General features: G+C 35.8%; 2 protein-coding genes and 1 long non-coding RNA gene across 3 annotated transcripts; 2 read left to right on the top strand and 1 right to left on the bottom strand.

The window, feature by feature from the left end:
- Window positions 1-7654: 7654 nt before the first annotated feature.
- LOC113338123 lies at window positions 7655-10341 on the top strand. The gene is made up of 2 exons (XR_003354626.1): window positions 7655-8131; window positions 8496-10341. It is a non-coding gene; the product is annotated as an uncharacterized LOC113338123 (long non-coding RNA).
- Window positions 10342-11848: 1507 nt separating this feature from the next.
- LOC113338016 lies at window positions 11849-12514 on the top strand. Its single transcript, XM_026583542.1, has one exon. The coding sequence runs from the start codon at window positions 11849-11851 to the stop codon at window positions 12512-12514; it is 666 nt and encodes a 221-aa protein (XP_026439327.1).
- A 4100-nt stretch (window positions 12515-16614) lies between these two features.
- Window positions 16615-17652, bottom strand: LOC113338015 (F-box protein At3g07870-like). The gene has a single exon (XM_026583541.1). The coding sequence runs from the start codon at window positions 17650-17652 to the stop codon at window positions 16615-16617; it is 1038 nt and encodes a 345-aa protein (XP_026439326.1).
- Between the last annotated feature and the right edge of the window lie 6153 nt (window positions 17653-23805).

Here is a 23805-nt window from a genome sequence, read left to right as displayed (position 1 = left end):
ATTAAGCCTAAGGAAGATATTTTGGGTGTCGGGTTCGATCGAATATGGCTAGAATTGGCTAGGGAAGCCACGAACTCAAAAAGAGACACACGTACAGGGAGGAGAAAAACACGAGTTTTTGAGAGTTATGGACGTGTTTCGATCGAGTTTGATGGCTCCAGCAACACTTTGGGTGATTAAAACATGATTTGGAGTGTGTTGGAAGAGATTTGGAGCGTGAAGAAGTTATTTTTGGAAATTATTCTCCGAAATAAGAAAAAAAATATTCCCGAGTAAAGAAGGATTTTCACGAGTTATTGCGGGGGATTTGATGATGCATGTGAGTATATAAAGGTTCTTTGGGTCGATTAGAGGGGCTGTCGAGAGTTTGGGGTCTAGAGGAGGTCCATAGAAGCAGAAATCAAGAGTTGATGAAACTTTGTTGATGCTGCTGCTGCTGATGAAGAACACCAAGAACACGAAGAACGGACTCGCGAGAGAAGTCGTTTATCACTAGTGTCTAAGACGCACAATCGTGGGTCGCAGCGCAGTCTAAATATCAGCAGCACCTTCTCTTATCGTTCTTTTTCTGACGCCTTCTGTGGGTCGTACATTCACTGTTTTACTCATTTTTATCATTTTAATCAACTTTTGAGCAACATACATGTATTTTGAGATTATGATTAATATAAGAAGCTAAATCCCAACACTGGGGCAATGGAGGAAGTCTTATTTCACACTTGGGTAATTATATTTAATTCTTTTCATGACTTTTGCATTAATTTTAATTGAAATTATGATTTAAATTAATTAGTTGTGATTTGATTTGATGGGTCATGCTTAGCTTAGATGATTTGATGTCTCATGCTTAACATTTACACCTAATATTTTAAGAATCAATCTTGGCAATAAATTAGAGTCGATATATTTAATATATTTTTCGAGATATTATTGATAAAAGAATTATTATTTGAACCTTAAGAAATGAATTTGGCCGAATCCTAAGCCCCAGTAACTCTCACCATTGTTAATATTTTATTGATATATTTATATTTTTTTATTAATTCTAAAAAAAATATCCTTCACAAATCCGAGAGTTTGAACCTTCATTACTACAACCACAGAAAATATTTAATCATGAATATTGTTGAATAACACCCAGTTGGTCACAGAATTCGAACACTTTAGTATCCTTAAATCAGTTCCCGATTACTCCTAATTTTCTTTAGTCTGCGACCTTGCTTATTTTGGATTCTATTAACAATCTTTAACTCACTCAGGGTCTCATTCTTGTATACCAAGAACGCCACCAAGTGAATCTGCTGTAATCATCAACCATTACCAAATCATATTTCTTCCCTCCAACAGTAGGTTGTTGAATGGGTCCAAAGTTATCCATATGAATTGAATCAAGTGGAGCGTTGGTGGTAATTTCTCGAGATGATTTATGTGGAAATCTTACTTGCTTATCATTTGGACAAGCTCCAAAAACACCATCGATCTTAACATTGATTTTGGGTACACCTCTGACAAGTTCTTTGTTAATGATCTTGCCAAGAAGACAAAAATTGATGTGACCAAAACGCTCATGCCAAAAATGTGTAGATTTCACCTTTGTCAGATTGCAACAAAGATTAGATTGAATTTCCAAGAGATAACAATTATTGTTACCTATACCACCCCAAATACCAAAATACTTTCCAGACTTATCTTCAATGTCACATCTTTCAGCATTGAAGATAACTTTATGGCCTTTATCACAAATTTGACTAAAAGAAAGAAGATTTGCAGAACACTAGGAAGTTTGATCGTTCGCTTTTTGCTAATGTAGCAACAACTCCTGTCTCCAAATGTTACAGGTTCTCCATTAAAGTCGCTCAAATTCACGAACCACGAAAGGTCACCTGTCATACGCCAGCTACATCCTCTGTCAAGCAACCATTGAAAGTTTGAAGTTGATTTTAAAGCAAAGCTCACATACTAACAGTATTTCTCCTGGTGGAACGTTTATTTAGGTTTTTAAGACTCATGAGGTTAGAGAAAAATTTTCTAGCTTTCTTGTTAAGATTACTAGCAACCTTAAATTTATTCCTGAAGAGCTTACAGGTATGTTGGTAATGATTGAAAGTATCACAAAACATAGAGGAGCCAACGGTTGTTGAAGTTACATTATTAGATTCTTTTGAACCAATCTGAGTTGCATCGGTTTTAATGAAGCCTAGGCCACGTATATTTCCATACTGACGATAATTATTTAGACATGAATTAAGAGAAACACTCGAATCCTTAGAGAGATTGGAAGATTCAACAGGGTTTGAAATTCCAAGAGTTTTAACGAGAGTATACTTGGAATGGTATGTATCTGCAATAATCTTTTATTAATTTGAATATGTTCATCCAATTTATCCCGGATCCCTTTCAAATCTTCTCGAAGATCGAATCTTTAATGTTAGCTTCACAGTGAAGTCCATCGATTTTCCTTATCAATCGTTGTTTCTCATGACAAATATTTTGGATTATCTTCTTCAGATCACTACCAAAATCATCATCGATGGTTTTCATAACACACTCAGGATTTGGTATAAACTGAGTTGGTGACACGTTAACTGAGATTTTACTCATATATAGTTAGATTACTTCAAACACATGCTTGTTAGGTCTTAAACGTGTTTTCTTTCTCTGACACCAATTGAAAACACGGGAGTACCAAAATACACCACAAAATATATCTTAAGCAATCTATATGGACAACCTTAAATACAATTCTGAGAGTTCAACTTAATGAATCTCCATCAAGGAATAATATTCAGAGTGATCTCTTTCTCTCACATCATAAAGTTTACAGAGACTAATCTGTTACGTGTGAGAGTACTTGGATGATTTCAAAGATCAATTTCCCAAGTAATCAATCAAGTTGTATCCAAAAAACAAGGATGGATGTATCTACTATATATAATTGATTAACGTACAACCTGTGATATTTCAATTATAAAGATAAACAATATAATACGGAAAATAAAATAACATAGACACCAGAAGTTTTGTTAACAAGGAAATCGAAAATGCAGAAAAACCCCGAGACCTAGGCCAGATTGAACACCAAACTGCATTAAGCCGCTACAGACACTAGCCTACTACTACAATTAACTTCAGACTAGAATGTAGTTGAGCCCTTTTAAGTATCACACCTATTAAGGTACAATCGCGCTCCTTACACCTCTTTAATCCTAGAAGGACTCTGCGCAATTGATTCCCATAATTGACGTCCTTTACAACCTAAGAGTTGCTTTAACTCAATTGAAGACTTTAAACCAATATGCGTCCCACAGATAATCCTATATGTGTGCTTACCCTTTTGATCGTAGATCAAGGTAATATTGGAAATCGTTAGAAATAGAGAAAGTCTAGCTAGCCTCAAAATTCGGACTTATGCAACCTAAAGTGCAGCCTAGATTGTTGACAACTTTGATTAGAAGTTTTCCTTTTAGAACTTGAACAATCTGATTGTTGACAATCTCTTAAAACGTGACCTTTAATTCCACAATAAAAACATCGTTTGTAATGATGTTTGTGATGTCGTGGAATACTATGATGTGAGCAGTTCATTTTGGAATTATCATAGACTACAGAAGCTTCTTTAGAAGATGAAAATTTCTTCGAGAGACTTCAATGTCAACCTTTTTCCTTTTTGAGGAATAAGTTAAATCATACTTTTTGGATTTATCTGGATAGGATACTACCGGTTGATTTTATGACATTAAAGATTGATTTTCATCTTTTAGCCTTTTGACAAGTTCGGAAAATGTCTTAATCTTAGAATCATATGAGATTTTGAAGACATTGTATTTGTCTGAAGCTGATATTCTTAAAAGCTCAGTCCATTTTTATTGATCAATGATTTTAACTAAGATTCTCTTCTAAGAATTGAATCTTCAACGAAGATGTGATCTTGAGAGAGTCTAGTCCTCCTTTCAAGTTAGTTAAATCAAGAGCAAGTTGATCATTTTCATCTTTCGTACAACACATGTCGTCTAGAAGCTTTGATTCTCCTAGTGCAAGAGTAAGTTCAGTTGCACATGAGAAAAATTGTTCACTCAGTTCTTTTAGTTATTATGTTACATATTCATGTAATCAACGTCTTTTCTATCATCGTGAAGATATTTTTCAGAGTGTGTATATCATTGATTTTGAATCATTAATTTGGGAAGTTAGTTGTAATTGGTCACAAGCTACTTTTGGGAACCAAGGTATAACCGATCACAAGCTAACTCGGGAAGTAAGGTGTAACCAATCACAAGTTACGCCTGGGAAGCAACGTGTAGAACCAATCCCAAGGAGTAAAACCGATTTTCCAATATTCACATATCTCTTTATGTTAATTTGTGTGTGAAGATTGAAATTAGGGTTTGCTGAGAAACTTCTAGATGTCGACATTATTTGAACATACATAACTCCCATCATTAATTGTTAGAAGATATTCTTCTTGATACTCAAAGTGATCTCATACTAAATATTGAAAAGCATTTAATTACGATTTTATAATATAATCTTTTAATTACAAGCAATTAAAGCATATTATATGGAAAATATTATTAGTTAATGTGCTACACTAATAATAAAAGTTTTCTGAGTGAGACTTCGAGAATATGGTTTGGTAATTAATTGGAAACAGGAAAACCGAAATTAGGTACTTTAATGAATATCTTGAGAATATTTTCGTTTTTGGAATTTCCTTGTTGTCCAAACAACCTTGGTCTATAAATACTTGAGTTTGCATTGCTTGCAAACTATCCTAAGAGCTAGGCAAACTTCATTCGTGTTGTTTCCAGTGGAGACGTCTATTTGGAGAGGAAAATACCCTAATTAGGAAAAATCTCTTACGACCGCTCGTTTAAAGTCTTTTGTGGGATCAATAATCTCTACGAGTACCGTTGGTGGGAAACTAAATAATTGAATTATTATTTTAGTTTTTGGTTATTGATTTGATTGACTAACGGTTGTTGAAACTTCGATTGCACCCAGTTTGTTTATTCTTGAGAACCTTCTCTTCTGATATAAGGCCCACTCAAATTAGATCAAAGTATCAACGGATCTTTAGAACCATTTTCGGATCTAGAGACATCTTGTGATAATCCATTGTTAACAGACTCCATTCTATGTGTGATTGATCACAAGAGGATTCAAGTTGTATTGTGCAGGTTATAATTGAAGATAAACGAATATTTGAAGACGACAAAGATTTTCTTATTAGTTTTTGTATCTTGTGAATTTAGTGCACAAAATTTGATCGTCTGGGATCCAGCTAGAATCGTGTTTATCTTTGATAGACTTGATTGGCTAGTTGCGTGAGACATGCATCACTTTATAATTGCTCTTTTTGTGTTCTATATCGATTGATTGCAAATCTGAAAATATGGTTATTTCGGTAATCAAAGTTTAGATTGATTTAACCATACAAAGGAGTTTATTAGATTAAACGGAAGAACCTTTGTCAAATGACTCATAATATCTTATTACCAAGATTGAATAGAGTACTTACCAAACAACTTTATCCTTTACTGTTTGGAATACGATCAAAATGATTGGTGATTCACGTGCATGACTCTAGAAGTCGAAGGCGTAGGGATACTGAGGAAACTAAGTATCTAGTCTACCATATTGATTTGCGGTTTCCTAATTAACAAAATCCTTCTGTTCCATTTACTTTATTTACGCATTATAATTGTTACTATAATTACGTAAATTACACACGTACGTTAATCCAAGTCACTTTGATATCGATCCTATAGTGTTTCGGTTTTATACCGTACCTATTGTCAAGTGAACACTTGTTGTTGTATTATCTTGATCTCGTATCCATAAACGATCATACAAAGTGTATACCAAATTGATCTCATACCGATTAAAAGTGCGGTGCTATGATTTCTGATGCATCTTCTAGTCCACCATATTTTCATGAAGATGAAGACCACCGTGATGTGTTTAAACACCTCCTAAAATATAGGTGAGCTTTCAAACACCATTAAAACCGCTCAATTTATAGTACCGCACCATGTTTAATCCTCACGTGTGGGTCAAACTCCGCCCAAAAATAGGATTTCAATTCCTCATTGTGACGTGCACTAAAAATCCTATTTTCTAGTGGTAGATTTATTCTTTTAGGATAACTATTTCTATACGTGATTGTGGATGCACTCCAAGAAAATCTAGCTATTGCTACAACCCGTATATTGCCACAACTTTAATATAGGTGTTGCAAAAACAAATTTCTAGTCACAGTTCTTTTCAGTTGCAGTTAAAAGTTATAAATTACTGCTGCAAAATGAAATTTTTGCCACACAATTATAGCAACAATACGAAAAGAGTGGCAAAAAAAGTATAATCTCTTGCTGCAGCAATAAAGATTGGGTGCCGCAATAGACTTCTTGCTACATAGGTTGTCGCGACACTAGTATGGATTTACGCCATAACCATTGGGTGTTGCAATATATTAAGTTTCTTGTAGTGATGCTATAACTAGGTTAGCTTTTATTTACTTTTCTTATGTTTGTACGAAGGAGTAAATCGACATCCTATAATACCTACTGCATGGTAGTCGAGTCGAAGATTGTCGATGACAACTACCACTCGTTATAAATGCAATATGCATACATCTTAGGCTGTAAACATTGTGGAGCAAAAAAATTAAAAGGAAAATATTTGCAATTCTTCCCAACTTCCTCACAAAAATACTGTCTTAGGACCGCTGTCGGTCAAAGTCATGATATTATTATATGTCTTCTTTTAATGTATGCTCGACGCCTTCGTAGATACCTTTATCAATTTTCATACAAAACATAAGCCTCGTCTGGTTTATAACAAACATTGTCATTGATGGACAAAGGTTTATCGGGTGTTGTATTTGCCATCAACTAAATCGTACCTAAATATCAATCATATTCGCTTTTGGTTGATATCGCCGAAATTAGTCTTTTTATTTATTATCAGATTTTTTTTATTAGACCGACCGAGCGAAGTGAGGGATACTCTATATATGGTGATTTTGTGTCATTTTGAAGCATGACTTTTTTTTTCAATTTGACACGAAAATATGGGAGTTGGTGTCTGTCTATTAATAAAAATCCCAAATACATCTCAAAAAGGACGCATGCCTAGTTAATTTTTTCTTTTCTTTTAAACAGTATGTTTCGTAGATGAGCCGAAAAATGAAGGGTAATCGCGTAAATTTAGCGGAAAGAAAAAAGGACACAGAGGTTGGAGATCTTTTTATTGTTGAGGGTGTTTTTGTAAAAATCGAGGTAGAGGTCACGGGATTGAACCCGTCCACCTTCCAAATTTTAGTTTTTTTCTTTTTTTTCCTTCTTCTTCATTCTTTTTTTCGATTTGGGTTCAGAAAACCAGAAAATCCCCATCTTTTTCATCTCAGAAAATTCAGTCCACCACCATTACCTCCATCACCATCAGCACCGGTACCAGATTGTCCACCATCGTTTCCACCATACAGATTAACAGACACCAATTCCAACGCAACTCAATTTAATCGACCTAATTCTATTTCAAATTACCTTTCAACAACTATGTTTAAGAGATTGGGTTTCAGATCTGTGATTAGGGGTTTTCCGGTAAGCATCAACGACATCAGTTCATGAAGTAGTGAGGTCGATTCTACATCAACCTACAGTAGCAACAACAGTGGATTTAAAGTGTTTGTGGTGGTTCTTGCTCTTAATAACATAAAGTGTGAGAGCATGTGAGTTGTGAGTGTGTTGTGTGCACGTGTGCGAGTCTATTGAGAGTTTCAGAGATTGAGTAAAGTGTCGAGTCTATATAAGACTGAGTTCTATCTGTAACAAAGTATCTTTCTTCTATCAATGAAATTGATTAAACCGTAAGCAATTTAGACATGAGGATTCTCAATGTTACTATGGTATCAGACTCAGAAATCCATTTCTGAGGGTACCGATCCTAGCATGTTTCTTCATCAAAACTACCATTACTTCCATCTTCAACAATCATCACCCCCATTAATCCATCATCTTCTGCTGCTGCTACTGTAAACCGAAATTCGAAGCTTTATTTGATTGAATCATCTCAGATTTGCGACTAATTTGACGGGTCTATGTGTTTCTATCTACATCAACAGCATTAGTAGGTAATTTTCTTCATCCACCTCCATTAATGGTGTTTTCTGGTACGAATTAGGGTTTTGATTTGGTTTGATACCCCTGCTACGTCAACAAACAAGATTAAGCATGTATTTTAGATCTAAAACTCAGTTTTAGGGTTTGAGCTCTTGGTTTTTTCAATTTCCTGTTTGGTGTTTGGATTGAAATCTCTTACCTCATCAACTAAAATTGAGTCTCTGCTGGTAATCTCCAATTTCATGTTTAGATTACTTTAGATTTAATCTCATGTCTTCAATTTTTACATCACTTGCTCAACTACATCCAGTTTCATCTTCAACTGCTTTATACATCATAATTAACATGTATTTTGCATCTAATTTCTTCATCAAGATCTGCTGTTCTTGATTCCTGATGCCGAGATAGTCTGAGCGCGTTCTAGTCCGATACACCAAGGTCTAGTTAGGGCGAAAACTTAAAGTCGTTCCACCGATTGGATTCAGCAGAAGATTGAGAAGTTGTTGGTCTCATATCTTACTTCAAGGCAGTCCTCACATATGTGTTGAAGATTCTTGCGTTTTATTAATGGTGTTTCTGCAATTGAACATCGAATTGGAGTTGCTGAGTTACATTAAGTACAGATTGAAGTTCTTTTTGTTGAGCTTGTACGCATTCAGTATGCAACCTGGCTTTGAACTTGCATATGTCTTCAATGTGCAACCTGTAGTTGTTCTACTTTTCATGCTCTTTGAATAAAACAGTTGAAGTTCATCTTCAATGGTGCTTTTTACTTTTATTTCCTATGTGAGTGAATAATCCAAAGTGCTATGGCCTTCTGGAGAATAATCAAAGGATAATTATAGTTGAAAACTTTGCTTCTTTCACGGTCCACTGCTGCAAAAACTGCCCAAGGGGAATACAAGTATGGCTTTGTGTATTTGCTTTATGATGCTCATGGTGCTGTGTTGCGCTTGTCATGAAACTGTGGTTTGGCTTTATCTCTTTCAGAAAATACCTACTGCTTCCCAAATATGCTGGTACATTTTTTCATTGCTATTGCATGATCTGTCTAATGCATCATCAACTGTACCAGTTACACCAACTCTTCCAGCTGCTCCTTGTATACAAGTGCTGAGTTTGATTGCTTATTGGTGTTTTCATTGATTTCGAGCATAGTTGTCATTATTTTTCAGTTGGTTATGAAGAAACCAACCATATCTTCTGCTTGGTCATATCTTCGGCATGGTGCAACTTTGGAAGTACATTCTTGCTAGCGTATTTGTTCATCTCTGCGACAAGGATTCTATTCTTGAAAATCTGCAAATAACTGGAATGATCCGATATTGCTGTTAGTACTTGCTGGTGAATGATTGAAGGAAGAACGGTATTCCTTTAAAATTGAGTTTGGCAGGGTGAAGAGACCTCAGTTGTGTATCCACATTACTGGCACAATGCAACCAGTGTGCAGGTTGTCTTATGGTTTTATTGCTTATTTTGGTACTACTGACTCGGTGAGTGTGTGCAGTTCTTGTGATACGAATGAGGCAAGTGCAGCTCTATAAATTGCTTATGGTTTACAATGTAAGGAGCACAGTTGCAACTTCTCAGCTGCTAAAGCTATCTTTTGTCATATTTCCTGCTAGAAGTTGCTGCCATGTACAACTTCATCTTGTAGAGCTCCTGGTTCTTGGGAATGTTGATTTATCACTGTCACTGTTCCTGCATCAACGACTCCAGCAGCTACTGCCAATATAGATAACAAACTTCTATTCCCTGCGAAAGTTTTCTACTGCAACTACTACTGCCACAACTGAGTGTGATACTGTTTTTCAAGATATGCAACAACTCTGTCCTACTGTGCAAGGTCATTTCTCAGACTCCCCCCCTTTATGCTTTCACTGCACCATTGGAAACTGTTGTTGTTACTTCCATCACTGCATCAACTATTGAACAAGCTGCTGTTGTGCTTCTCCTTTGTCATTTGGTCTTCATACTTCTAGTGCAGATAGAGGGTATATGCTGGTTTGTGTGAGAGCATGTGAGTTGTAAGTGCAATCTCAAGTTGGCTTAACATTCCACTTGAGAGCATGTGAGTTGTGAGTGTGTTGTGTGAACGTGTGCGAGTCTATTGAGAGTTTCAGAGATTGAGTAAAGTGTCAAGTCTATATAAGACTGAGTTCTATCTGTAACAAAGTATCTTTCTTCTGTCAATCAAATTGATTAAACCGTAAGCAATGTAGACATGAGGATTCTCAATGTTACTAGCTGTCGATTCAAACAACATCATCTCAAGCAACAGTGATGTAAGAGGTACCAACATCAATTTTCTACACAGTACAAGAGCAACAAATTGGGGGTCTTTACAGTCATAGGTACAATTCGAGGGGTTCTTCATGAGATCTATAATGAATATTGTTTGAATTTGATTTTGGGGATTAATGGTAGCAGTGATGGCATCGTACCCAGTAACATGAACAAGACTGGGGTTTTCGATTAGGTCTTGAAATTGGGCATAAATGGAGTTTTTCTACAAAAATTGATTTGCGGGGTAAGAAAGTTAATTTTTTGGATTTGCGAGAAGCTTGGAGTCTGGTTCAGCAAAAGGTCGAGCAAGAAGGTTAAGAAAGTTAATTTTTTGGATTTGCGAGAAGCTTGGAGTCTGGTTCAGCAAAAGGTCGAGCAAGAAGGTCTAAGATGACATCAAGATGTACCTGAGGTTGTCTAAAAAGTCATATAAGAATGTTGATTTTTTTATATTCTTGTTAAAAAAAAAGGTAACAACAAATAAGGGCAGTGGTGGTGGTATTCGAAATGCTGTCAACTTACATTATTATTTCTTATGTTGTTGTTTGTTTTCATTGTTTTATGGTTAAGATTTGGAGCTAAGAGAATTGAAGCGGGCATTGGTTGTCGAGTTTTGAGTCACGTTTTCACTAGATTTCTTCGGTCGGCCGTCCCATCGTATCAGCGGTCATCTAGTTTTATTTTAACCAGGGTGTTTGGATATATCTGGAAAATTTATTTTTCGAAAAGCCAACAATTAATTTGGCGATGAAGTGACTTCCGATCCAAAGCCAAAAAGGTAACCTTTTGTAAAGTTTACTTGTACCTTTAGTATCCAAACACGTGAACATGAATAACTATATTTCTTTGTAATTTATTTTTTTTATTTTTCAATGAGGTAGAATCCCCTCAGACTATCTCACATATTGGATGTCATTTTTACGAATAAAAACTAAATAGTAACAGATTTGAAGCTAAATTTTTTGGAATATGTTTCTCTTGCAAATTTTGATATACCTACCGAAATTCAAAAATATATAACACCATCATCTTCCGATGTTAATTTCAACGTCCAAAAATCCGTCGATGTTCAACGATTAAAGTAGTAGCAGGTGATATTATACATTTCGGAATGCACCAATTTTTGAAAAGAACATAAAGTTATGTAAGAAAAACATTCTTCAAATATTAAATTAATCATTTGATTTTTATTCACAAAAATAACGTTCAATAGTCGGATGGTTTGAAAATAAAAGTGAGGGGATCCTTCCTCTTCTTCAATAATACTACTCTATAAGATCGGGACAAACCGTTGACCCTTGTACCGAGTTAACCCGCTACTAATACCCCCAAATCCTCATTCCCCTATAATTCAGCTTTCCTCTCTCGTTTCATTCTAAATCTCATCCAATTCCCATTTCCTCTCTGCTGCTGCAAAAAATAAATAAATCTCTCTCTCTCTAATGGCGTCTGGTTCTTCTCACAATCTCCTCTTCCTTTCTCTCATCATCCTATCTCTCACAATCGGAGCTTATGCAAGACCAGGCGTTCATTTCCATCCTTGCAAAACCTTTTTCATCTCATCCTTCACAATCTCAACATTCAAACCCACCCAATTCGAAAACCCTAATTTCCCAAATCAAAACCCAACAGATTTCGTAACAATCTTCACTGAAATCAATCGATTCAATCCTCACCACCACCAATTACAACAACCGCAATTACCAGATTTACCTCAACAGCCATTCGAGATCTTCGTTCAGCGTCAACCAGATTTTGAGTTTTCTAGAAGAATTCCAAGAATTCACCGTAGATTCCATAACCACAACCATAAAAGTTTTGATGAAACGTTTGGTGTGAGTTCTCTTCGTGAGAGGACTAAGGATATTCTTAGCGTTGTGATGGCTCTTCTTTTTGGAGCTGGTTGTGGTGCTTTGACGGCTGCTACTATGTATTTGGCTTGGTCTTTGATTACAAACAGGTATGAATTTGTTAGATCTGAAGAAAGTGATGATGATGATAGTGATTTTGAATATGAAAGTCCTAAGAAGATGGGTTATGTTAAGATCTCTTCAGATTCGGCTCCTGTTCAAGCAGTTCAGGTTCCTGCGCCTAAAGAAGTGTTGTAAGGAGGTAATTAAGGTTAGGGTTTATTAAGAAATGGTGGTGTAGATATATTAGTAATACAAAATACAATATGAATCTGGGTTTAAATTCCCTATGAATTCTATGTTTTCTTTTTTCTTAAATTTGTATGTGTTTGTGGATGAAAACCTGTTTACTAGTAATGCAAACCTTCATTGTGTTGTTGATGTTTCTTATGTGTTGTGAATTTTCTTTAATGTTCTAGGGATTCTGCTTGAAAATTCATGTTAGCTAGGTGTGTCAGGTTTAATTTTCTGTATGCTTGGTAAATTATGTAGTGTCCTGTTGCTCCTTACTGAGTGTTGCAAGCAATGCAAAGCATGAAACTCTTGTGTTTGCGCCCAATGATGTGGATTAGCCAATTAGGTGATGCCAAAAGGATTATGATTAATTTGTCTTGATAATGGTGTGGATCAAGTATGGAAGTCTTTGAATGGTGATTGTGTTATAGTCATAAATTACAGATGTTTGTTTTGTCTGATACCTTTTTGGATAGATTTTCTGAAATTTGTGTATATACTTCACATGATGTCAAGTTTCTAGAAATATTGCTGTGAAGATGTGGTTCAGTTATTCAGTAGGTTTAAAGATACGGATGGATTTATCTGTTAGGTATTCAGAAAAGAGCGTTTAGTGACTAGTCAGGCCATCTATATTAGAATGCCTTTCATGAAATTTGTTTTAGCTTGGACTCATCTTATGTTATGCATAAACGCTGGACTCATCTTATGTTATGCATAACGCTGGACTCATCTTATGTTATGCATAAACGCTGTAGACTGAGCTATAATGGTTGTTTGATGAGTAGTTTTCTTCGATTTCGCCATTACCTTTGTATTCTCCTCTCTTGTTTTCATTTTTGCACATCTAATATTCAATGCTCTAGTATTTTTCTGTTATTGGACTCCGACCAATAGGGTTGAGTCCGACTGTTACCAAATGAAAGAGGCTTTGGCTTCTTGTATTTCTTTAGTTGCCTAAGGTCAAGGAGAACTTAGAGGTAGTTGAACAAATCATCTAATGTAGTCTTCTCAAGCTTGTCTAGTGTCAAACCATGATAGTAATGTCAGTATCGTTCTTGATTGTCTGAAGAATTTTGCTTACTCCAGAAATTTGTTACTTACTTTTTAGATACTGAAGTGCTTTGAAATTAGTTAGTCTGGTTTTTATTGTTCGCCCTAGAAATGAAACTGAGCAACCCATACCTCCAGGAGACCCCAGCTGCTATGTTAAATCCTTTTCCATCTTGAAATGTTCCAAGAAACACTGGTTTGGAGTGCAGAAAAATTCATATGAATGAAAGATAGGATGCAATGAATTAGGTTGTAAAGATGCAGTTGTACTAATTTTTGTTGCAAGTGTTTGGTCATTACACTAGTGATTCATGAGCATGTATGTTTGAAGCTTCACTGCGGAGTTTTTTTTTTTGCTCAAAATTTGTGCGACTTACAAGATGGGTTTGGCTACTCTGCAAAGTAGCTTCAGAGACAACATTGGTGCACATGAATACGTATAACCTTACATTGAAGCTATTCCATCTTCCTTTAAAGTTGACCAGCAATAACAAGAAGTGAAGATCTGTAAAGAATAGTCCAGTAACTCCAGATCCATGTGAAATTTGGAGCAATTAGGAGCATATAGCCTGATCCTGTCTTTCTGCCTAACCAGTTCCGAGTAAAACATAGATAAGGTGCAGCAAACGTCCAAGTGTTCCAGAAAAATTTATAAGCACATAACTTACAAAATTTAGAATTCAACATGCTTCATTAAGTTGGCACTGTGAAGTAGCTGATGGAATGTACCCATAATTCCTTCACTATCAGGTGAGCCTACGCCTAACAGTAGAACAAGTAAACAGACGCAGGTTCTCCAAAACCTTCGCATTAAACTTGAGTTCATTATCACATCAAACTCGAGGTGAGGCAACATCTGCCAATCCTGCTATCCGGTAATCTCCAACGTCTGCCAAATTCGACTATATCCGGGAAACACAACCGTTGATCGCTTGGTCAAAACACTACATAAGTTTGATGCGTCCCTAAAGATGTGTATAACTACAGAAGTTGTAACAGCGCCTGCAATGCCTGATAGTAAGCAAATGTACAACAACTTATTACTCTCGATTAACTTATTGCTTAAACTACAGTCCCTCCCAAATCAAAATTGCTCCCTAAACTGTATCTATAACAAGTAGAGGTAGAGGAGTGGGAGACGAGGATGTTTATTCATTCCTAAGCAAATTGGAGCCTTGTCTTTTGATTTGTTGTGTTCCAGTTCCACCGGAATGAGCTTCACTCATGAATCATTACATCTCTGGATTTTTTTGAGGCCTGATCCAACGCAGAGAGAGCAATATGCAAGCCCGTTTCATCCTGCACCTCAGACTGTTGAGTGAATCTCCAACACTTCGTGTCAAATAAGAACCTGTTTTAGGGCATACGTGGAGGCATAACAAATAAAGATAAAAGCATAATATTAATTTAAAATAATTTTTATCTTATTGGATGGATATTATTACATGAAACTAGTTGGAAGCCGAACAAGCTAAGTTCCAACGAAATACTATTACATTAATTGAACAGATTGCTGTGCAAACCTACCAGCGAGCCTCATGGGTAACCTAGCCAAGGGAGCCGAAACGGCGGGAGGGGGCTGAGATTGTGTTACAAGGTGGCAAACTAACACTACCTTCCATGTTAATTCCTGCAATATTACGCCATTGAGGACTCCAACTCGGGGCCACCTGGAGCGCATTAAACTTTGAGGAACGGGGATGACCAACTGAGCTAGGGGCCCGTTCTAGCTCTTTTTCTATATTAAATTTCTTAATTTCTTTTTTTTTTTTTAATTTTTTTTGTGTTATTAATTTTGTCGTCCGAACTTCCAGGTATTTTCATATATGAAGAATGTGAGCAGTTCGGCTGATAACTTGTCAGCTAAAGGCCTAGTTAGCAATTCGGGATTCGGCAAACGTACGGAACGGCAAACGTACGAGTATTATACGGTTTTGTAAAATCCAGATTCGGTCCAAAATTCGGTCAACGGGACGTGATTCGTCAGTAATTCGGAACGGCATACGTACGTGTATAATTCGATTTATAAATGTGAGTTCGGCTCTGAAAATTCGGTATCTATATATAACAAATAATTTGTATTTATAAGGTCATAGACCAATTTTTATGCATATGTGTGAGTTATTTAAAGAAAAAATAAACTTAATATGATGATATTAATAATATATACAACATTAGTTTTCCAAGAGGACGTCGTATGGTGGTTTAGATGCTTGGTTAGTGAGTTTGAGATCTCTCTCATCTTCACCTTCAAATCTCTTCAGTCGTTTTTGTTTCATAAAAATTACAACACGTCTAATATTCGGTCGTGTATGCTCGGAAGGCAGTAAAGCCCAAAAAGTGGAGTCTTTGAAAAGTAAAAGCTAAAGAATTTATGGCGAATTAAGCGGACGTATCATTCGGAATACGTAAAATTCGTGAACGGTTCGCGAATAATCCGGGAATGCCACATAATACGCGACTTGGGTTCAGAGTTGCAAACGTACGCGAATAAAACGGTAAAATTCGTGATACGGAAAAATTCGCGAATGATTCGTGAATCATTCGCGAACTTACTAACTAGGGTTAAAGGTAGGATGGTATTTGGGTTGGTTGGTCGAGTTAGAAGACTTGGACCAGCCAGCACGAGTGTAAATCTAAAATCTTGTGGCTTATTAATGATTCGTTTTGAGTTGAATGCGTGTATTCTAATGACAGAGCAAACGAAAAAAAAAAATAAAATAATGAAACATGTAAAATCAACAAACTGCCAACTCATTAACCAATCAAGAAAGAAAATATGCAATTAACAACAAGTCTGTCTCTTAGTTCTTCCCTCTGGAACTTGAAAAATTATGAGTACCAGAAAGAACATATCCATTATCTTATCCTTTCTCGATTCTTTTTTTCCTTCTTTTGATGTGTTCTACTCTTAAACTTTTCACCTAGAGCTTTCATCGAAATAAGGCTGTTCATGTGTGGGATTCCTTGAAACAAACCCATCCTATTTTGATCTTCTCCCACAACTTCATTTAAGCTTTCGGTTTTCTTGTCATAACAATAAATAGCTGAATCATGTATCCACAACAAACCTGGTGCTTCTTCGTGAGAGCGAAAGGTTCGTACAAATAATGCTTCGTGTGGAGGAGTGAACATGGTATACGAAACTCCAGACTCCAACTCCAAGATTGGTACCTCTCTTCTTTATCACCGTGGACATCCGTTTTTTTCTCCTTATTTTTGAATGACCATATGTCTATAGGCTCATAGGGCTCTGAATGAACAAGACATAAATCCCCTCCCAACACCTTGACGTGGTATGTGGCCTTTTTGTTACCGTTGAAACATGGTGGTAACGTTGGGAGCCATCGAAACTCTTCATCTGCCAAATCAAAAGCCACTATTCTTTTCTGCTTGTAGTCTAGCCAATAGAGTGATCCATTCGCAAGGACACCACTCCTTGAGAAGTCATAGGTGACTTCTCCTATGCTTCTCCATCCAGTACCGCTCCCAAGTGTATATACCTCGACGGATCCTAGGGTGATTGGGACTCCTTGAGAATCATGTGATCTTGGATAATGGATTCGAATGACCTTGTACTTGTCAATCAAAGGATGGTAGCCAAATCCACTCTTTACATAACCATTCTTATGATTTAATAACCGGGGAAGGTTAATATATTCGGTAGTGATAGGATTGCAGATGTAGACAGGATCATCGATTTTGTTATGGGGTATACAAAAGCAAACCAAACCATTGCAAGCACCAATCATCATATCCACTAACACGCATGATCGCTTATTAATGGCCGGATGATTGATCTTTGTAAGGTTTTGATATGTAAACTCCTCCCCACTGGAGCGGCTCATGCTAAAAATTTCCTCATAATCTCCAAAGTGAAGCTGTAGGTTTCTGTCACGGAGAGATGGTTCAATCAAGAAAAGAAGACCCACTTTTTGAAGCGAGAGAAGATTCTCCCAATTTTTGCAAACAAGTTTGCACTTCAAAAGTTGCAAGGGAGGAAGACGTGAAAAGATTTCTAATCTCATATCATCATTAAGATTCTCCATCAATGTGAGACAAGACCTGACTTCAAATTTGTGAGAACTTTATTTCCTTACTTCCTACCAAACGATATATCAGAGAAAAGAAATCCCAGTAAAGCAGTCAAAACAAAATTTCAGTCCTTAATGTTAGACCCATGAACGTGAATATTGACGCTGCCTCTATGTATAATATATATACGCCGAGAGACGCAAAAAGACGTACTTTTGTTATCACAAACAAACTAGGATTAAGAAATCTATTAATACTAAACTTGGTTCACCAATTCCATCTACAATTACAAATACAATGGTATAGTTATGCACCAACCATCGGAGTAATGGTCCTAAAGCTACGGTATTATGCATGAACATCTGAATTCAAATCATGTTAAAAAATATTGTATACATGTGTTACGTATCGGGCATCTTTTTCTTTGAACTATATTTTTGATTTGGTAAAGCTCGGCTTCGGCTTCGCCTTGCCTCGCCCAGTCCCGATATGATTTGGTAAAACTCGCCCGTCCCGCTTTGATATGGTAAAGAGATTTTCCCATCCTGCATGAACATGATTGACGTTTTTATATATAGTCTTGGAAGAGTATACGTAGATTTTTAGAAAACTTTAGAATTAGACAAACATAAATGAAAAGACGCCAAAATGTCAAGACCCACGCGATATGATTTATTCTAAAAAAAACATATTGTGTATTTATGGCACTTGAGAATATAGGGCCACAAGCTGTATATACTAATATTAGTAGAACTTTGATAAGCCTTTGTCAATCAGTAAACAAATGAAACAAATGAAAGACTTGAAATTTATAGTTTATAATGTCTCGGCACTCTAAATAGCAATTTCACGGATTTATCATGTAAATTAACACGGGATAGCAATAACACTCTCGAGGATATATCAAGATCAACCATAAATGCTACAAAATTTTAACAAACACGTTAAATATCGACGATTTTTTTTTTGAGTGGGAACCATCACATATAATTTTGAAAATTAAAAAGAAAATTTGAAAGTAAAATCAGTGAGTTGAATACAAAAATCACCTGAATTGAGAGATCGTTTCATGAGTGGCTATTAGGGTTTCCCCATAACTTAGCTTGGATGAACAAATACGTCTGTAAATTTCAACAATCCTACAAAATAATAGAACATACATAGTTATCAAAAAAAAAATATAGAATAAATGCAATCAGAATAAAAACTAAATCAAGACTGTGATAAAAAATAACTATCTATAAAACAAATCTATTTGTACGTATTACCACAGATTGATAATAACCTAATCTGATTGATATGATGTTTTACTGAATTTTATTTCCACTGCTCATTCCATCAGGAAGCTAAACCTGCTGCAAAGCCTGCTTCAAAAAAGAAAAGTAGCTCTAATGAAAGTTCTGATGAAGAACCTGCTAAACCTGCTGCAGTGAAAAAATATTTATTGAGCAGAGCTGGAATAATTAATTTACAATATAATTCTGATATTCTACTTATAGGATTGATGTTTATTCATTTCGCACTAAATTTTTGCTTTCATACCCACATGCAGAGACAAATTTGTGATGTTCCAAGACAGATTTGGCATAACACCGACTAAAATATGATGTTAGTAATAAAATTGTTGTCGAAGTTTATCTCTAGGTGCTGTAGATTTCGAATTTACATGAAGAAAAAATTAATTTGACAATAGACACAACATATATTTTGTGACATTAATTTGACAATATTTTTGCTTTCAAAATAATTTGTGATGTCCCTGCTGTGTATATTTATGTCATTGGTGATACTTTTGCTGACTATTTGTTTCCAATTTTATGCAGTCCATACTCTTTCATTGTATTCAAATGGATCCCCAGATGCCCTTCCGAACGTTAGGCAAACACCTATAAAACCTTATTTCATATTGGTGACACCGAAGAAGGCACAAAATGGATGACTCGCGTTCGAATATCAAGAAACTGGAATGTACTAGATTTCATGGGTACCAACGAGGTCACTAGCCTGGACGTCTTCATGCTCGATGACAGTGTAAGCATCTGAATTTGTATCTGAAATATGTTTGTCCTGTAGTCTCATCTCTAATGTCGTATTGAACATATCATATTTTTAGTATATATATTTCTGTACATTGAATCAAATATATCTAAAATCTTTGGTACATACTAAAAATTTGAAGTTAGATAGGTATTTCCCCCTACATGCAATAACAGTTGGAAATAGTCTGTTCTATATTTTGAAATTCCATGTTCAAATTATCGTAATTCACTGGCTGTAGTGAATTATACTTATGTTTGATTTTAGGGTAACAACCATATGTTTATTATAATCTGGCATCTGACTTCATCAAATAACATTTGTGCCTGACACAGGGGAATGAACTGCATGGCGTAGTACCAAAGAAGCTCATTTGGAAATTCGATCCATTGCTACGCTTGGTGGAATATATTCCCTGAACAGGTTCGCCACTCTTGGTGATAAAAAGGTATTTCGGCCAGATCACAATGAACACCGCCTTTTCTTCAACTGGGATACTGAGGAGAAATATCTATGAGGCACTTCAATCGAAATCCCTCATCACAAGTTCACTTTTTCCAAATACGAAGATCTGGAATGGCGTTTGGCGATCACCTACCTCACTAGTAATCTTTACTGTGTAGCCACTCAATTATTGATTAGTGTCTGGCGTAACGTATACCCACTTTTTTATGTTATTTGATACCTTTTTTTTTCCATGGGTGTGCAGTCTGACAAATCTGCAAGAAATGAAGAGAGCCAATGGTCAGCCTTGCATGATACGCGAGTTCACGCTCCAAGACCTTAGGTATTTGTAACTCTCATGCTTTGCATTTTTCAAGTTACAAAAGTAACAGTTTACCTGTACATAATCTTGCTTTCGACTTACACCCTATCTTTTTTCCAGCGGAAACAATGTTAAGATAACTGTATAGATGAGGCAACCACTAAGCTAAGTCGTAACTTGGACACTGAAGAAATAAAGGATACGCCCGTGGTCGTCATCGTCTCATCCATTATCTTCAAAAATATCAGGGTACTATCCATCCCACTGTCTAAATTTAAAAAGACCCTGTTTGTTTGATCAGGCAAGTACGTCTCCACGAATAGTATAAATTATCATCCTATTATTCGTTACAAATGTAAGCCACCTAATTTTTAGTTCCTAGATTCTATTATGAGTTTGATATCTTGTGGACTCTTTAATAATTTTATTAGGGAAGTTGAGCCTATATTACATTTTAAGTTATGATTTTGAAGTGGAGACAAATCAATAAATTATTGGAATTAACCTCTTTTTTTCTTCTTTAATCTACAGGTTTTTCTATAACTTTTTTTCTGACAAAAAGGGAAGGAAAGTTGCATTACATTAGATAATAGCAGGCTCTAATCTATTATCAGTAAAAAAAGATTTTTTATCTCATGAAAGGTCTGCAAACAAGAAAAGATCGATTCTTCTTTTTCTAGTTATCCTATCTACCACAAGAAGAAACTTTCTATTTAAATATATAACATTACTCGAACCAAAAGCTTTAAACAGATTTAACAGGTTATTGTAGAATTCTGAGCTTCCACAATTGTAATTTATGAAGTACGAAATAAAACCGATGACATATCCGTATCAGACGCCGTAGAAATGTCAGATACTTAGGATACTTGGGGATATATATCGGATACTCCATTGAAAGTATCATTTTTTATATTAAGTACGAAAAGGGTAGGGGATACTCAGGGATACTGCTCGGATACTCTAAGAACGAATATTTCTTATATATAATATAATAATTAGAGCATATATATTATTATTCCCAACAAACTCAGGATTTAGTGTTTGTTCATAGTAATTTTCGTCTCCTTTCATGAAAAAGTGAAAATTATACGAAAGGAGAAAGTAGAATGTGGGGTATCATTAGAAATGAAGTTGCGGATCTTTCACTTAACGAACAATGCTCTTTGATAAAAACAATATTGATGAGTGATGGACGAGCGAGATTTAATTTTAATTTTCCAAATAGTATTTAAATAATTTTTATATTTAATATTCCAAATAGTATTTAAATAATTTTTATATTTATATGATTCATTTTACTAAAATATTTTTTTAATATATATATACACGAATCTTTAAGTATTTTGTATCTCACTTTTTGAAAATTGACGAATCAATATACCAGCTTCCTCATATCTGTATTCCCGTACAATATATGAGCTTGATCAAAGATTGTAATAGATCAAAAAATGCAATGCATAACGCCCGAGGGAAAGTAAAAAACACATCCAAAGAGGATATAAATGGAAACAATTTTTTTTAACAGACCGTCCCATAGAACTCCTCCAAAACCGCCTAGACTCAGCTGGTAGACCTGGCTCACCCTTTAATGGACCCCTTCTAACTCCCTGACGATGTGTCCCACCTAGGTGTGCACATATCCTACCCTTACCCGTCATCCTATCCTACCCGCCATTGACGGGTAGGGTGACGGGTAAACACTATTTTATCCGCCGTCAAATGGGTAGGGTGACGGATAAAATCCGAAATTATCCTACCCTACCCGCTTACCCGCCTAACATATGTAAAAGACCAAATAATCCCTGTCCTTTCTTACCCGCATAACATATGGCTTAAACATAACATATGTGCACCCCTAGCTATGTTCACCGATTGTGAAAAACTATCTTCCTCTAACATCAGCACTTAATTTCACGGACACTCCTCTTAATCCTCCGACAGTTTGCACACACCTCCCAGCTTTCACCTCTCTTTACCCTATGATATGATGCTACTTGCATTCACCCTTAATTTTCTAAGGTGCTACCCCTCTATTTAATCGATTTTGATTCACTCGAATCAGTTAAGGAATATTATAGCCACGGTTTACAAAGATTTCATTCCTTGTTATATAAATGTTTTAGTTCATGAACAAACCGATTTTAGAAAGTAACCTACTTAATTATGCAAACAGGTACGCGCACCTAAGTAGTCGGACCAAGTTTGGTTACGCCTGTACGCGTACGGTTATGCATGGAAATTCACATTTCCAAACTCCAGCAGAAATTCACGGACGTGAAACTTCCGCCAGTATGCGTACCCGAGTTTCCAACAACCGTCGGTACGCGTACGGGTACGCATACTTTAGGTTCCCGGTTTTTGACTTTTACACAAATGTGAGAACACACTATGTTTATATCCAAACATGGTTACTTGTTCTTAAATCTCATTTCAATCATTGAAACTTTCTTAGAGGATGTTAAAATAGTTGTTATCCACAAACTATTTTCATCAAAGCGATTTTCAAGTTATTGAAATAATGACTTTCGTCACGAGTAAAGATGAACTTGGCCAATGCGAAAGCTTACCAACACATATTTCGAAAAATAGATAAGCGAGATAAACTCGACTCAAAATATCAAATGTGTATAATTGAAGTCTATATAGCAATACGACTTTTGTCCCAAAAATAGGAGATATAATTGATAGACTTTTGAGTAATAGATAAGTTCAAGTCTCCACATACCTCTTTGTTGATGAAGTTCTACAAGTTCCCTTGAGTAGTTATTCGTTTTCATTCGATGAACGTCGTGGAGTCTAGAGCTCAACTACACTTACTATCCAAATCCGAGACTTAGCTATAAGTAGACTAGAAATCAAGACTTATAGTTTTGGAAACTAAACTTGACAAACAAGCTTGAGATAAAAACGCTTGAGAGTTCGACTGAGAAACGCTCTAACAAATACCTTCGTCGCTTTTTGAATCAAATTTCTCTCTCTGTTATCGATCTTTAAGAATGTAGCACTTACTGCCAAACACACGAAGATAATATAGGTTAGGTTTCTTACCATACCGTAACTCATAAGGAGTATTTATGGTTCGTGAGTGCATGTACATACGATTGATCAAGTAGCATGCTATGAAGATAGCTTCTACCCAAAACTTTAGAGGTAAGTTTTTATTGTGAAGCATTACTCTGTCCATTTCCTGTATACTTTTATTCTTTCTTTCTGCAACTCCATTGGTTTGCCGAGTTATGGGTGGTGAATTGATAGACGCATTTATGTGTCTAATATATCTCATTTGTATATACTGTTAGTGCCCGTTTTTGTACTTATTGTGTTATTTTATGTCTTTGTAGGAAGTTTTAGAGAAATAAGC

This window comes from Papaver somniferum, unplaced genomic scaffold (genome assembly GCF_003573695.1).
Source record: "Papaver somniferum cultivar HN1 unplaced genomic scaffold, ASM357369v1 unplaced-scaffold_18, whole genome shotgun sequence".
NCBI lineage: Eukaryota > Viridiplantae > Streptophyta > Magnoliopsida > Ranunculales > Papaveraceae > Papaver > Papaver somniferum.
The sequence above is the reverse complement of the archived record's forward strand: the minus strand, read 5'-3'. Positions and strand labels throughout refer to the sequence as shown.

Coding starts and splice junctions, on each gene's coding strand:
- LOC113338015 (XM_026583541.1), bottom strand. CDS start 17,652: ATGGAGAATCTTAATGATGATATGAGATTAGAAATCTTTTCACGTCTT.
- LOC113338016 (XM_026583542.1), top strand. CDS start 11,849: ATGGCGTCTGGTTCTTCTCACAATCTCCTCTTCCTTTCTCTCATCATC.